The 15,750-nt window shown below is 50.8% G+C and overlaps 7 protein-coding genes across 7 annotated transcripts; 4 read left to right on the forward strand and 3 right to left on the reverse strand.

Annotated features, from left to right (window-relative positions):
* Positions 1-293: 293 nt before the first annotated feature.
* VMA7 (H(+)-transporting V1 sector ATPase subunit F) lies at positions 294-845 on the forward strand (the record flags this gene model as incomplete). Its single annotated transcript, XM_064876651.1, has 2 exons — positions 294-650; positions 705-845. 2 exons carry the CDS (start codon positions 294-296, stop codon positions 843-845), a joined length of 498 nt encoding a protein of 165 aa, XP_064727958.1.
* Positions 846-1,654: 809 nt separating this feature from the next.
* On the forward strand, positions 1,655-2,246 carry NPC2 (Phosphatidylglycerol/phosphatidylinositol transfer protein; the record flags this gene model as incomplete). Its single annotated transcript, XM_064876652.1, has 2 exons — positions 1,655-1,992; positions 2,081-2,246. 2 exons carry the CDS (start codon positions 1,655-1,657, stop codon positions 2,244-2,246), a joined length of 504 nt encoding a protein of 167 aa, XP_064727959.1.
* A 326-nt stretch (positions 2,247-2,572) lies between these two features.
* On the reverse strand, positions 2,573-2,824 carry PMZ80_008252 (uncharacterized protein; the record flags this gene model as incomplete). Its single annotated transcript, XM_064876653.1, has 1 exon — positions 2,573-2,824. One exon carries the CDS (start codon positions 2,822-2,824, stop codon positions 2,573-2,575), a length of 252 nt encoding a protein of 83 aa, XP_064727960.1.
* Positions 2,825-4,486: 1,662 nt separating this feature from the next.
* PMZ80_008253 (uncharacterized protein) lies at positions 4,487-6,791 on the forward strand (the record flags this gene model as incomplete). Its single annotated transcript, XM_064876654.1, has 3 exons — positions 4,487-4,556; positions 4,603-5,060; positions 5,109-6,791. The coding sequence occupies 3 exons, from the start codon at positions 4,487-4,489 to the stop codon at positions 6,789-6,791; spliced, it is 2,211 nt and encodes a 736-aa protein (XP_064727961.1).
* Positions 6,792-8,184: 1,393 nt separating this feature from the next.
* PMZ80_008254 (uncharacterized protein) lies at positions 8,185-9,540 on the reverse strand (the record flags this gene model as incomplete). The annotated part of the gene is made up of 1 exon (XM_064876655.1): positions 8,185-9,540. The coding sequence occupies one exon, from the start codon at positions 9,538-9,540 to the stop codon at positions 8,185-8,187; it is 1,356 nt and encodes a 451-aa protein (XP_064727962.1).
* A 1,018-nt stretch (positions 9,541-10,558) lies between these two features.
* ERG25 (C-4 sterol methyl oxidase) lies at positions 10,559-11,351 on the reverse strand (the record flags this gene model as incomplete). The annotated part of the gene is made up of 2 exons (XM_064876656.1): positions 10,559-11,170; positions 11,343-11,351. 2 exons carry the CDS (start codon positions 11,349-11,351, stop codon positions 10,559-10,561), a joined length of 621 nt encoding a protein of 206 aa, XP_064727963.1.
* A 1,637-nt stretch (positions 11,352-12,988) lies between these two features.
* NCA2 (Nuclear control of ATPase protein 2) lies at positions 12,989-14,966 on the forward strand (the record flags this gene model as incomplete). Its single annotated transcript, XM_064876657.1, has 2 exons — positions 12,989-14,667; positions 14,720-14,966. 2 exons carry the CDS (start codon positions 12,989-12,991, stop codon positions 14,964-14,966), a joined length of 1,926 nt encoding a protein of 641 aa, XP_064727964.1.
* Between the last annotated feature and the right edge of the window lie 784 nt (positions 14,967-15,750).

A 15,750-nucleotide genomic window follows, 5' to 3' on the forward strand; every position in this document is an offset into this window, starting at 1 on the left:
AAGTTTGCCGCACACAACGAATCGGACCGTAATGAAAGAGCGGGAGAGCAGTCATCAGGGTCTTGCCAGCTCCGAAGCAGGAACGAGCCTTGCCTTGCACATGCCTGTAGCCAATGTTTGTTGCGTTTGTTTGATTCTCGAAGCTCAATTGGTGCAATGACGATGATCGTAGCGAGCATAACAGTAGAGGTTAATTTGGCATGAGTACGTGTCAGAATAAGTAGTGCTATTCCTGGTTTCGACATCTGCGCACTCAGCCCATCGAGGCAGCTTGAAGGAGTGGAAAGGGCGATATGGCGGCACCACCTTCAGCATACAGGGTAGGCACTTTCATGGACATATTGGAGACACAGCATCTGATCAACGGTTGTAGGACAGGCAGTTCCTCGCGGTTATCGGTGATGAGGAGTAAGTTGAAGAACGTTCCATGGTCCTTACGCATTTGGGAATTGTCAGAGGCTGACTTGAAGCACGACAGCTCCGTCACGGGTCTACTCCTAGCAGGTGTTGGTCATGTTACAAACCCTCCAGATTCGCAGTCGAATTTCCTTGTCTGCGATAGCAAGACAGAGAAATCTACCATAGAGAGCGCATTCAACAGGTTCACGAAAGAGAGGAAGGACATTGGTATTGTGCTCATCAACCAGCATGTGAGTTCAGTCTCTACTGTCTGACTGGCACGACCTCATGCTGATGCTTGGAAGATCGCCGAGAAAATAAGAGACACTGTGGACAAGTTTCAAGAAGCATTCCCAGCTGTGCTCGAGATTCCTGCCAAAGATCATCCATACGACCCTGAGAAGGACAGTGTGCTGCGGAGAGTGAGAAGGTTGTTCGGTGAATGAACAGTCCTTCGAAACATACGTCTTCTCAGCTATCAGAACCACTGCTGGCTGCGTGCTGAGGCCTTGAGGAGGCTCGCATCAGTGCAGGCGCGTCGAGTTGGTGCAAGAGCCACTGGTACTGGATTCTACGGTAAACATGCCATGTTCCAGGTCGTGTCAAGGCGTTGCGGCTCACAGAGGAGGTATTGTTACTATGGTTAGGCTATTATTGAAAGGGTATGAAGGATTGCAAGCACCCTCCAATGGCCGCGGCTTTATCAATGAGCAGGAGCAAACGTCTTTCATTGCTAAGTAGAGTTAGAAACATAGGTCAAGGGCTTTGCGATGGCTATGAGCTTCCACAGGGACCGGAGTTGCATTCCCTTCCGTAGGCCCTAGACATTGTCTGCTGAAGTAGTCAAATACGTGGTTGTTGAATGCCTGAGTCGGAATTACACATGCTCATAATATGATGCCTGAGATTCGATAAGTTACCTGACTCGGAGAACAGCAAGTTTTGAGTGGAGAAGTCTAGGCTGTCAGTTGACCCGCAGAATAGGCGCATCGACATCATCGGCCAGGCGCGACCCAGCCACAACTCTCGTATCTTCGAACTGCCTCCAGCTTCTTCACTCCAACCACATCCACTGATAGTCTTCTGTCGACTCCATATCACTTCCTACAGCTTTGTTGTTATTGCATAACACTTGCAATATCATAGCTGTCCATAATACCGAACAAGATAGTACTGGCGCGTGTTTTCACGACTGCAGACCGCCATTGAAGCTCCGCGGCTATTTTCCTCGATTTAGCACAGCACAGCAGTCGCCATGAAGCTCCTCTCAACCCTGCTTCTGAGCCCTCTGGTTGCCTCAGCTATCTCCTTCGACTACCCGATCAGCTCAGACGCCACCACCCTCGATGCGAACTTTCCAGTCCCAGGCTCTCAGCCACTGAACTACTGCAAAGACCCCAAAGACTATATCCTCGAAGTTCACAACGTCGACCTCACCCCGAACCCACCCGTACCGGGCGAGAAACTCACCATCAAGGCGAATGGTACCTTCAGTGAGGAGATCGAGGAGGGAGCTACTGTCTTCCTCCAGGTGCGATATGGATTGATTACGTTGATCAAGCAAGAGGCGGACATGTGTGAACAGCTACCTAAGTAAGTCACTAAAGGCAGACAGCGCGAGCACGCCACTGGCAGCTTCAGCTTATTGTCATGCCTACAAGAGACTAACAATATGGTGCAGGATCGATATCGAATGCCCAATCAAGAAAGGATACATGGAGATCTCGAAAGAAGTCAACATCCCACGCCAAGTCCCGCCAGGGAAGTACACCGTTCTGGCTGATGTGAACACAAAGGACAAGCGGGCTATCACTTGCATGGAGGCCACCATTGTGTTTCCGAGGTAGTAGTTTGGGCTACCTTAAGAAGAATCTTCGGGGCAGGGATGAGCTGTGAAGGGTGCGATCTGAAGATATGCTGGAGGGCCCCAGCAGTCGAATTGAGGGCATCATGGCTGAGCTACGATGGGCACGATCTGGAGATATGCTGGAGGACTCCGGCAGCCGAAGTCAAGGACATGATGAATAATCTTGGGCGCTCTGGAGTAGATAACGCCTTAGCGGTCCTTGTCCTCAATTGACACAATCAATGCTGATATTCCCGTTCTACGTCTTCTCTCATCTGGCGTCCTCCCCGAACCAATTCCCCACCATACCCATCTCATAACTGGCCATCACCCTCCAGCACCCCCATACGCCATCTCCATAGCCGCATCAGCATCAGGCACAACGATATCATCCCCCGCATCGGGTGGGTGCTCATATTCCTTCAAGTAGTCGAATGCCGCTTTCCTCTCCTCTTCATTAAGATCGGTTCGGTATTGAACTGGGACTGCCAGGAAGCTTGGATGCAGTAGGACTTTGAATAGCAGGATGAAGAGGATCAGGCCGGTGAAAATTAGGATGAGGCGTTTGGTTGTTTGCATCTTTGCTGGGGTTGGTGGGTTCTTGGTCGTAGATGGAGTGGAAGTTGTGATTAAGTGTAGAGAAACTTGGCTTGTTTAGTGATTATGCGATCGGTTCTGTGTTACCCTTTCGGTTGTTCGTGATTTGATTCCTTATTATGTTATGGTGATATGCTCAATTGAACGACTCGATGCTGGATCTGATGAAGACCCTTGTTTGTTTAGGTAAGCTAGCGTGATCTAACCCGAGAGACTAGTCTATCTTGAGTTAGCAGGGGCAAGCAGCAACCTGTCCACTGGCCATCTGCCTTGTTTCTTACTAGTACCCCCAAAACACTTTCAACGAGATCATCACCGCAGGCCTTCTGCTTGGTGTGCTTCATCTTGACCGTGTTTGTGACATATAAGTCATGATGTTGGACACTTTGTATGAATGTGTCCGCCGTCCAGTGATACCACGCATCGGCCCAGGTCACACGGCTGGATCGTGCCTCGCGAAGCAGGTTAGTGGGTTGTTATTCTTGCACCCAGGTTATTCACAGTCGACGCGAACAAGCAAGTGAGTTTCTGTTCGGCACGCTCCATATGGCCCGAAGTATACTGGACGTCTCACTATACATACGAAGCCATTCACTGGCGCGCCTCAGCGTGAAAGCATGCTGGAGTAAGCTTCTTCATTTTATGACTATGAAGGCAGCTGTGCTATCTACAGCCCACCGTTAGGATGGGGTTTGTCATGCCACTTGTGACTATTGTCTCATACACAGGCATGGCGTTCAGACGCGACCCATATGTCATCGAGAGTCCACTGATGTTCGACGGCGAGCTCGACTCAATTCCACACCAACTATGAAGCAGCACATGACGCTTGGAGGTCCGTCGGATGTCTGTCTGCCTCAAGGACGTTGCAGGACCTGAACGGGTGAATGCCGTCTCGGGGTTCTTTCGTGGCTATAGAGTATATAGGAATTGGCAGCAGGCAAGATTGAGGACAGCATGCAGATGGCGCATGTCTCGCCATCGAGCTGGGGGGTAGAAGATATACGATCGAGCTTCTATGGTCACGTAGCGGAAGACGAGGGTCAAGTCCTGTAGCATTAAGATATTCTTCAAACATGGAAAAGCTCTGTTGATAGAGACGAGACTTGCTCATCCGTACACATACTTGGCCCTCGCTCGAATACAATGCTGACTGGTGAGTTGGTGAAGTGAGATCCCATCATGAGTAGTACCCCGTTATGCTGAAGTCGGCAGTCGCCGAGGTCTAGCTAAAGCCAGTAGTGTATGGCACTTGTTCTGATATGGGAGCATTAAATGCAACAATTCAGCTGATGCTATGTCTCATTAGCACGCCGGTGCTTGAAATGTAGCAGAGGGTACGATTTATACTTGGATTGAGGTAAGCGAATCTGATAAACCTCGTCCGCGAGATCTGGTGGGCACTCGGATCGCCGAAGCGACGCGTCGCGGGGTGGTCCGTGCGATGACGTTTTGTTGAATTCAGGATGCTCTTTCCAAGATTTCGATGCGGGCTGTATCACATCACGCACTGTTGGCAGGTGCATTTTCTTGATTCTGGAGGACGCCAGCAGCAGTTTTGCTGCTTTAAGTTGTCTACCTATGTCCAAACATCTGGAGTATACCATTGATTGACTCTACCACTTCCTGTACTGGCCCAGCAACATGCCTCCGAAGGTACTCCAGAATAACCTGGATGTCGACTTTGTGATCAAGTACAAGATAGATAGCAAAGGTACGCGAGATCTAGGCCTCGACCTACAAACATTGACATGGTATAGACAAAGCTGCTTCAGCCCAACAATTTCAAGGACTGATCCGATGCCTTGCCCAGCTCGATCTCCAAACTGAAGTACGAGCCGGTGACGATTCCTCCCTGTTCGTCTTCGTCAAAGCAAAGAGTGACGAGTCATTTGGCGATGTTGTCTATCGATCCCGAATAAGAGATTGGCTCCATGGCGTCAGGCAAATACAACCTGTCAAGGAGGCCGTCGGAACCCTCACAGAGGCCCCTTTGACGGAGGCCGAACGACTGAGGATAGTCCATGACATGATCACAGCTCAGAGGATTGATGGTGGTGCCGGCATCACGCCCAACTATGGCGAATGGAAGAATGTCGAGGCTATCTTTCCCCTACACAACCACGACAGAAACAAGAAATGGCTAGCTGAATGGTCCAAGAAAACTTTCTTGACCCCAGATGATCTGGACGAGTTGCGAAATGCCGTTGGCGAGAAGGTAGCAGTAACAACACTCTGCTAACATCTTTTGCTAACATAACTACAGATTGCGTACTACTATGCCTTCTTGCAGTCCTATTTCCAGTTCCTCATGTTCCCAGCGGCATTCGGTGCATCCGTCAAGATCCTGCTCGGCAACTTCTCTCCAGTCTATATGATAGGCATCGGGATGTGGTCTGTCATCTTTGTCGAATACTGGAAACGACAAGAGAAGGAACTCTCCGTCCGATGGGGCGTCAAGAACGTCGGTACACTTGAAGCGAAGAGACGGGAATTCCAACCTGAAAAGGTGCATAAAGACCCTATTACTGGAGAGGACATGGCTTCTTTTCCTTCGAAGACGCGTCTTCAACGACAACTGCTGCAGATCCCTTTGGCCATGATCTCTGCCATCGCACTGGGTCTGGTCATCTGCACCTGCTATGCCATCGAAGTCTTCATCTCTGAAGTCTACTCTGGGCCACTCAAGTCTGTTCTGGTCTTTTCGCCTACCATCCTACTTACTGTTTGCGTGCCCACAGTAAGCGGCTTCCTCACCAAGTACGCCGAGCAACTCACCAACTACGAGAATTATGAGACTCAAGGAGCCCACGACAAGGCCATGATCAGCAAAGTCTTCGTCATAAACTTCATCACATCCTATCTAGCGATATTCCTGACCTCCTTCGTCTACGTCCCGTTCGCGTCGATCCTAGTACCATATCTAGACGTGTTCAGCTTGACAGTCAAGCCATTTGCCGAGGACGACAAGCAGATCAGAGCGCCAACGGCCGCGCAATTCAGCATCAACCCCCAGCGTCTACCAAATCAGATGTTCTACTTCGCCGTCACGGCACAGGTCATTTCTCTCGCCACAGAGACTATCGTGCCCATCTTAACACGGAAAGGCGGTGACAAGATCGAGTCTATGAAGTCTTCTGCATCGAAGCGCAGTGGAGGTGCTCATCCATCTATCGCAGCAACCGACCACGCTGAAGAAAAAGACTTCCTCACTCGTGTTCGCGAAGAAGCTTCTCTTCCAGAATACGACGTTACGTCCGACCTTCGCGAGATGTGCATCCAATTCGGATATCTGACGCTATTTTCAGTCGTGTGGCCATTGACGCCGGTGTCCTACTTCATCAACAACTGGTTCGAGCTCAGAGGTGACACATTCAAGCTGACCATCGAATCTCGACGGCCAGTACCCGAGCGAGCTGACAGCATTGGTCCATGGCTAAGCAGTCTCGAATTTCTCGCCTGGCTTGGGAGCATTACCTCCGCAGCACTTGTCTACATGTTCAGCGACGGTGGTCTGGGCCCAGACGGTCGACCATCAAAGATCAAGCTCGGATTTCTCATGCTCTCAGTCTTCTTCTCCGAGCATACCTTCCTCATATTCCGTAACGTCGTCCGCCACGCCATCTCCAAGCTCGACTCAGCCAACATGCGCAAGGAGAAATCAGAACGATTTATGGTCAGACGCAAATTCTTGCAGGATGCTGGTCTAGGGGACGCTGTTAAGCCTCTGGAGACTCCGTCGGATTCGGTGCTAAAGACGATTAATGCAGCAAGAGCGACAGGACTGGATAGGAGGAGTCTCGAGGAGGACGCCAGGAACGATAGTCTACATGATAGTACCAGTAGCTCCCGATTCTGGAATAGACAGCGAGGATGGCAGGAGAGTGAGACTGTGGGGTTGAGAATGATTGAGATGATGGAGAGTGTGGGGGAGAGAAAGATGAAATGAGTGAGTGAAGTGAACTAGGGCCGAACAAGGGGTATGACGTTATAGTGACAGTGCAGGCGAGTATATTTACTTCATCCTTTGAATTTGTTCTAACAAGTTTCACCGGACGCTTGATTTGTAGTTTGATGACTCTGACCCAATCCTCTAAATCTAGTCTAATGAATCTCACCATATCTTTCGACCAGGCTCTAACAATCCTCGACGAACTCTTTAACTTTCTTCCAACGAAGATCACCTCTACTCTGCTCAGTCTGGCAGCCTTGAGACCGGGAGTCTCCCCGCCCCCTAATCCGCCGTCACGCGTCCGTCTCCGGCGCCCCTTCAGACCGCTCCTCCGCCGAGCCCCCGCCCTGTGCCCCGACGGCGCGGCTACTACCCCACACCTATCAGTAGTCTTTTCATCCGGTTGTTGACGCTCTTCCTGCTGCCGTTGGTAGCCTCTGGGAATGGTGGAGATGTCGAAGGAGGTGGAGATCGACTAGGATGTTCGTGCTGCCATGGTCGAGCGCAGAGTGAATAGCGTGCTATACGATAGATACCGTGCTCATTTGCCTGCGATGCGGTGTTGTGATTATCCGGACGTTGTTGAGGCAGCCTGAGTGTACCTGAGCTTTGAGCTTAGTTTCGCCTGTTGTTACTCGCTCTCCGTAACCTCGCTTGAGTCTTCGGTGTCGCTTACACTTCTCTCATCTGGCCCTCAAAAATGCAGCGGAATACTTCCATACCCGTCTCATCGGGACCTCTGACGGTCTGCTCATTCCACTCGTACCCATTTCACTTGGCCCTGACATGGCGCGCTTATTTCTTACTAACAGCTTGCTCCTTACGCGGCAACGCAGCTCGCGTCGAGTTCCAGCACACCAGTGGCGTGACCAACGTCGCAGAACGCCCGGAAGAAGAGAGGAAATGAGGGTAAAGAGCCATCCTGGGATGGTCTCGTCTCAAGTCATGGCGAGGAGCAAATGAGAAAGAACCTGAAGAACAGAATGAGCCTGTGCCTAAAGGGGACTTAGGACTTGAAGAAGGCAACACCAGCAGCAATGCTGCGTTTATTTCTATTCTTGAGTCCACACGATTGGAGTACGCCATTGATTGACTTTACCACTTGCTCGAATTGCGTCGGAACATGTGGCGGATGCTGCTTGCACGGCGACATTAGTCTGTTGCGATAGCTGTGCTGACTGGATGAGCCGAAGAGTGAAACTTTCGGCCATGATGGGCTTGAATAGGTGCCATTTTGCAACTGGGCGGCGCGATCAGCGATGCAGACGAGAGTGGGAAAGGAGCGGACGGGGTACGCGGAGGACGAAAGACCAACTTCTTGGCTTTGAGGGAAATCCAGCTTATCATAGTCATAATTGTGCTTAATTGTACAGGGTATCTTTTGCCACGTCTAACGCACATGCACAGGAGGTGTCGAACTAGTCACCGCCAGACCAATCTGTGATCTCCTCTCCAGCGGAGTCGGCGGGATCTTAAGCTGCAGTTTTGGCAACGGGCTGTTCTTATGTTTTAACCGTGCACTCTGTATGCTTTCTGTACTTCGAACCGGTCGTGGTATCCTTGCGTGCTCCGCCTCATACGAGAACGGGCGTGATCTTGGGCTAGCAGCTTTGACGGAAATGGGTAGTCTTGCAGGTAAAGGCTTCCGTGCGACTTGCGGCTGTAGCGGGAGAGCAATCTGCCTTGAAATGTGCCCCATACCCACGATCTCAGCTTGCGTTTGCGTCATGCTGGGTCCAGGTACTGGAGGGACATCATGTCCTGCCTTGCGTAGCAGACTGTGATTGCGAAGTAGCGAGACCCGACCGAGACCTAGCCCGTTACCTTTTGGTGTTTCCGCGCTGTTAGGACTGAAGTACTGCTGGTGGACTGGGCCAGACGCGCTCTCAACTTGCCAGAAGTAGCCGCTTTTCTGTTGCTGCTCGATGCTCGGGTTCCCACCAATACCGAAGAATGAAAACGGACGTTTACCCACGCCGATCTTCTCAGCTGCTTGGGCTGAGACGCTCTTCCTTTGCTGTGAGCTGTTGCTCGAGAGGCTGTACGCGTAATCCTTTTCTGGTGGAGGTGGTCCGTCAAGCGCTTCGCGGTAGGTTCTGTTGTTCCGGCGTGCTGTGGACCACGCATCGATTCGGCGACGAACGGGCGGGCAGAAGCGGATGGTGAGCCAGATTATAGAGATCAGTAGGGCTACTGCGAAGACGATGGCGACTACTATGCCTGCTGTTGAGACCTTGGAGTCGGGCTTAGATGATGGCTCGTGTGAGTTCGATTGTGCTGGGGTTAGTGGTGGAGCTGCTGAAGGCGCGGCTGGTGTTGAAGAGGTAGACGTGACAAGTAGCGAAGATGTGGACGATGAGGTTCTGCTCGTTGTTGAGGTGGAAAAAGTCGTCCGAGTGAGGGTTAACGGCGGCGAAGAGGATGAGGACGATGAGGTTGTACTTGTTTCGGATGTGCTAGAGGAGGATCGTATTGCCCTGCTTGTCGTGGATTCTGCTTGTGAACTCGTTGACCTTTGAGTAGTTGTAGTAGAGGAAGACTCGACTGTTGCTGAAGGAGTGATGACAGATATGGCCGTTACTGTAGCTGTAGCCTCATCGTCCACCGCAGTACTTTGAGCATTACCCATTGGCTCTGGTGGCTGCACAGATGTTGCGGCCGTTGGAGCAAGCACACCGAACTCGGATGTAAGAGGGTCAAGGAGATTGTCTATACCACTTTCGATTGGATCAAAGAGAAAGGACATCCTGCAGTCGAGGTGCCCCGATCTTGCAACTTGATATGTCGAGCCTGATCTCACAGCCACCACCGAAAAACCAGGTCTAGGAAAGCCAGGTGCTGCTTGGTGTGAATGGTGCAGCCAAACACTGTATTAAGAGGTAACTGAACGCTGCAGGAACGAAAGAGGTGCCTTCAAGGCAGGAAGGAAACGCAGTCAATGCGATGAAGTAGGAATAAGGAGTGTTAGCAAGTGTTCTTCAGGCTCATGAACCTGGATGCAAAGCACATATGACCTTGTGAGGTCTTTCAGTTGGCATCGCGACGCGTCTAGATCACTCACTTCTCTAGCAGGCTTTGAGATGCGCATTGTGTCATAGGGTGCAGAGAAGCCAGAAATGGAATTCTCGATTGACGAATTGACGGTCGTGTCTCATGGTGTTAGAAGGCAAGGTAACATCTGGTTGTTGAGCGTCGGAGATATTCTAGGACGAAATTAGCACTGCTCGCGCCTATGAGGCTCGAAGATGGCATCGACGGGATGGCATCTTTGCGTACCGATTCTGCGACATGATAAGCGCTTGGGGTTGATGAAACGTCAAATCGTGTTTCGGGTGCTGAGGTTGAAAGAAAACATGATTGATTGGGCAAGAGCTTCGGAGAGAAGAATGCCAAGGATGATCTGGCACGGAGAAATGAATGCAAACATGCCAAACACTGCCCGCTCTTGAGGAGGTGCTTTGAATATAGCAAGCCGAGCAAGTGCAGCCGTTGAAAAAAGAAAGCCGTTTCCTGCATTATTGTGAATGTGCTTGGTTCTCAACATTCGCCGCCTCATAGTCGCTCGCGCAACTTCCGCAGCATACTGAAATTAGTTCCTGGCCACGGAGACCAGACAGTACTGCACACACTCTTCAAATCTAACATCTCTATGATCCGCTCGAACGCCAATGATGCATCGCTAAACCTCAAGTTTTGAGCGCCTGAGGCACTCATGTAGGTATATACAGTCACACAGTACCCAATCGATGTTGCACCAACTTCTCTCATTGTGCCTTGGCCATAGCAGCCTTTTTTCCCTTGGCTGCCTTGTCGCTGGCAGAACCAGCCTCAGTTCCGAGCACATAATCCCACCATCTGAAAGAGCTGGAATAGTTACCTAGGAACTTCTCATGATGCACATCGTGGTGGTCGGCACCAGCCCAGAAAGGCAGGATGTGGTGCAAGCTCCATGGGAACTCATATCCAGAGTGGGCATCGATGGCTTGGAACAATCGAAGAACGATCCAGGTGTACATGGTAAGGATATGGAGGTTCTTTGTGATAGCAGACCACAATATCGGCACACCGACGCTACCAAAGGCCAGAATCATGACTTCTATGGGGGAAGCATATTCTGCGGCAAGGCCAAATGGAGCGCTGTATTGATGGTGCAGCTTGTGGATCTTCTTGTATAGCTTAGGAGTGTGCAGGGCTCGGTGCAACCAGTAGTGCCAGGCATCTTCGAGGACGAAGAAGATAGCAATCTGGTATGCCATGGTCTGCCAGGAGGGGAAAGGAACACTCGTGGACATGCCGAAGTACTGGGCGGCTGGGTGGAATAGCCATATTTGAGGAAGCTCGACGGTGAAGTGGGAGAGGAGGACGAGTTTGGCGCACTGCCACTGTTCGGCCAGTGTTGGCATTTTATGCTAATACAGGTCAGCTCTGCTGGGTAAGTACGGATGGACTGTTGCATACTGCTTGAATCTTGTACTTCTGGAAGTATGGCATCTTGTCCATGATCATGAAAGGGACTGCTCGGCCGAAGTAGATCAACTCGTGTATAACGAAGGACATAATGCCGGTTGCGAGGACGTCGTTTTGCATATAGGCGTACCATGCTGCCCATGCCTTCTCGAGAATGTTGAGGTGGACATTGTACTGTGCGATCTCGCTGAAGTGATCTGAGTAGCTGGTGGGCAGCCCAGTCGCAAAGGTCGAGTTCCTGGTTGATATTAGCGCTGATCCCTTCTCTCATAGAGGACTACTTACATGCTGACTAGTCCTGGCGTAGCCTCTTTTGAAAGCTTCACAAACTGCCTCAAGAAATGTACTGTCGTGAGTATCTAGGAGCAGTATCGAAAGTGTAGGTGTGAATATCAAAGAAATTTGGCGGGCTCAAATACAGCCAATGGACGGGGTGGCGTGAAGGCCATGCGTGCAAGGGTCAAAGGGACTTTTTTGTTCAGGGTGATGCCACCGCAGCTGGAATCGGTGCTTCGCCCATCCGATTCACGCAAGCATTTTCGCTACTGGTCTCTGTACCTGAACGAAACTGCTTGCTCATTGGCCAACAAAACTTTAGCGAGCCGAGATCTGCCGCCCCAATGCAAACTGCTCAAGTTAAGCTCAACACTAAATCTCGGCTTCTGTTCGAAATCTCCTGATCTTCCGAGCTTGAAGTGGAAAGTAAGCCGGGCCGTCTGGCCTGTCGGCCTGGTGGCCTGATACCAGCATATGGCGCCCTGACTAATCGGAAGCGGCTTGAATCGTTCACGATTCTTACAGAGGCAACTCACCACAGAGACTTCCAAAGTATCTACCGAATCTAAGTATGAGTGTAGGCGGGCCGCGTCTGCGAGACACTGCATACCGAACGCTGTCTAAGTTTGCTATGTCGTGGTTGCAATCAACAATTGTCCAGAGGGCACGCAAGCTAGACCGAATTCTCTCCATCACCTTGTTGGCCTGAGCACCAGTATCAAGCAGCAAATCATGCATGTGATTTGCTAGCGATGGGATGCTGTTGAAGAATGCAAGCAGTGACATCGGCCTTCTAGTACATGACATCCTCAAAGTCGTTCTCGTGCCTTCATCATACCCTTACGTTCTGGAGCCATGCACTGGCAGCCAACAGAAACCCGAACTCGTGAGTCCACTCTCAGATACTGCAATGAGATCCTGCCATTTGTGAATCAGGAATGAACAAGAGCTTGTGAGAGTCTACCGTACAGAGTACTGTAGATACCTGCAGAGTTGTCGACTCTTGTTGCTCAGCTAAGGTAACCTCTTGGAGGTTAGCTCTTTCCGCAACGATCTAGATCTGATGACGTAGAGCTACATGTCGCGTCGCAGTTTCCCAACTTTGTGATGCCTTGTTCAGGTTAATGGTAAACACGACGATGCCTACATCCTGCCAGTGCGGGTAGACAATCAAGCTGGCCGAATCAGCTACCGAATGTCATCTCGGGAGCACACCAGTACCTCATCAGACACGATCCCCTAAGCCACATCGACACCTAGTTTGAGCGCATTCCGTGAAGTGTAACGAATTCTGGCGTGACACAGTTCAGCTCTCGGGAGCACCCCAGTGCTCGCCAGCAAGGTTGGCCGACGTTCGGTAACGTTGAAATCTCGCCAGGATACCTAGGTACGACTGAACCAATTGCATCAGCTCTGCCCCAAGGCGACCTCCCGAGGTTCAGATTGTCGCCATGTCCATTGTAGACGACCAGATACGTCGGCTCGATGCGACGGTCGATCGACTTCAGATAACCTTTGCAAGCGAGCAGGCGCCCTCCGGAGAAGAGGCCACAGAGAATGATACTCCTCCACCAGCGGCGTCCTCCCGGGACTCAATTCGAGCAGCAAAGCTAAAATCTCTGATACGTAGCCTGTCAACCACGGGGGGCTCCCGGTCACTACCAAAACCCTACAGACTCCGAGACACCATAGCACAAATCATGAGCACAGATGGGGCTGCAGCAGCGCAATCTGTGGATGAGAAGGAACTAGAATGGCTTGCGGTCGGAAAGGCAGCCATCCAAGTCTACGGCACAATTCTCAATGCCCTGCTGGACCAAACAATACCTCTAAGCGAGTCAATATGGTATTGGGACGATATCCTTGGCTCGTATGCATATACCGCCCTCTACACCCTACAGATCTCACCTTTGAAGTTCTACCGCTCCTCCAAAGAGATCTATGATGATGCAAAGGCAAAATACCAGGCCAATATGAGTGTAAGAGAAGCAGCACAGCAGGGCACTCAGACCTTAGCGAATGGTTGGAACGAGTTCTACGACATTGTCGGGAAGAGCATCGAGGACAGATCCATAGCCCGCGCACGAACAACCATCCTCTCTCCCTTTGCGTTATGTCGAACCGAGGCCCGCCGCAAACAAGAAAACATCAAAAAGATTAGGGAACAGAGTGCTACTGCTATTGGTCTATTGGTTGAAGAAGGCTTCCCTTTTCAAGAGAACAATCCCGATCCGCGAGGAGCTTGGAAAGCAGCTGTTACAAAAAGCGTTACTTTGCTGGAGGCCATCATGGAACACACTCAGTCTGTCAAATCAGCCTGGCATGTACTAGAACAGGAGGTCAGCGACACGATTGACGAGAACACCTTAGAAGAAGATCCATCACAGATAGTGGACAAGCTGCTGCATATCATCGATGTGCACATCCCCGATCAAGAACGCGAATCACAAATCATGTCCAGCGAGTACGGCAAGCCATCAAAGTGGGTTCGATACTGGATCCCGGGTCTGGCTTTGTTCTTGTCTGGTGGCACCTTGCTACGTATATTCGTGAACAGAAGGGAGCAGATCTTGACCTGGATCAGAGAACTCGGCACAACCACAGTCGATTTCTGGTACAATTGGGTCGTTGACCCAGTGAAGCGCCTCATTGGTACCATCCGGCACGACAAGAACAGTGAACTGGCAATTATGAGCAAAGACAGTCTAAAATCCGATCGAGACAGTCTGGAGAGAATGGTCGTCGACTTCGCAGTGCAACATCCGGAAAATGGCACAACCTATACAGAGTCTCAAATCGCTGCACTCAGAAGCCAAGTCAGGCAGGGCGATCTGAGCGCAGTACTTAAAGCCTACGAGAAGGAGATGCAGAGTCCTGTTAAAAACGCAATCGCAGGGAACCTGATTCGAGCATTATTGATACAGATACAAAAAACGAAAGTCGACGTTGAAGTCGCAATGAACGGAATCGATTCGATCCTTAAGAGCCAAGAACTGCTCTTCGGCATGGTTGGCATCGCTCCAGGTATGGTCATTTCATATCTAGCCTTCAGATGGCTAGGCTCGACGTTCGGCAGCAAAAAGAGCCTGAGGTCCGCCCAGGAACAGGGTGACACGCTCCGATTACTCAGGTATGTGAAACTATTATGACGCCCGCCAGGGTGAACACTAACCGAATCATAGAAACATCCGCCGAATCCTCCGCAATGCTACACCTACCCAGGAGGGCATCCTATCTTACAAGGATAACGGACTGCTACTCTGCGAGGTACACGTTTTACGGCAGACCGCAGCCAAGTTGCTACCCGGGAATGTCCTTCGGGACTTTTACGAAGATATAGGCGACCTCATGAATATTAGACAAGGCATCGATGGCCAAAAAGAGGTGGTCAAAAGCTTAGGATGGTCGTATGGGAAGTGGTTGAGATAGATATGGGTATTGAGACTGGGGTGCACCCCAGGTACAGAATCGAGGTATTTTTGATGCCTCGTCGTGAGCCGAATGCACCTGAATACCCCGATTACTGTTTCTCTAGGAGTCGTTCTTTACAGGGTACTGGCGTGCCCCGGGGAATCGACGAGAGACCCCTCTGCTTAAAATTTTTCGCGATCACCCACCCTTCAGCGACCGAAGACAGCAGGAGCCTGCCCGTGAAGAAGCGCCAGACCACTACGCTGCATCCAACATTTGCACTGCTGAACTGAGATAGTGTAATTTAGAAATGATACAACATACAGTCTACCTTATGATCTAGCCGCACCAGTGGTATAAAAGGGTACATATACCTAGCTTGCACAGACTTCTTCCACCCAAGAAAGAGCTCACGAGCAAGAACGACCAGACCGGATTCTCTCCCGTGGCTGTTGTCGGCGATGCGGGAAGACTTAATCGTTATCATCGCGGATGTTTGGCACTGGGCTACTAGTAGGTCGACTGGAGTGAGTTGGGTTGGGGCAGGATGAAGGAGCGGAAGAGCAGGTGCTGAGGCCGTGCCGCGCGTGGTTGAGTAGGGAGTAGTAGGGAAAGTAAAAGTCAAGTGAGACTCGAGTGATATATGTCAGAGGATCAGTTAAAGCAGGCTTGCTTCAGGTACTTGAGCATACCAAACAGATTACGAACTGAAGAGAACAGAACAGTCCATTCCACTGGCAGTCCAACCTAGTCAGGTACATACAGCCACACAGCATTACTGTACCTCGCAAGATACAGCCCC

Source organism: Knufia obscura, assembly GCF_036327395.1.
Source record: "Knufia obscura strain CCFEE 5817 isolate CBS 148926 chromosome Unknown scaffold_10, whole genome shotgun sequence".
Classification (NCBI taxonomy): domain Eukaryota; kingdom Fungi; phylum Ascomycota; class Eurotiomycetes; order Chaetothyriales; family Trichomeriaceae; genus Knufia; species Knufia obscura.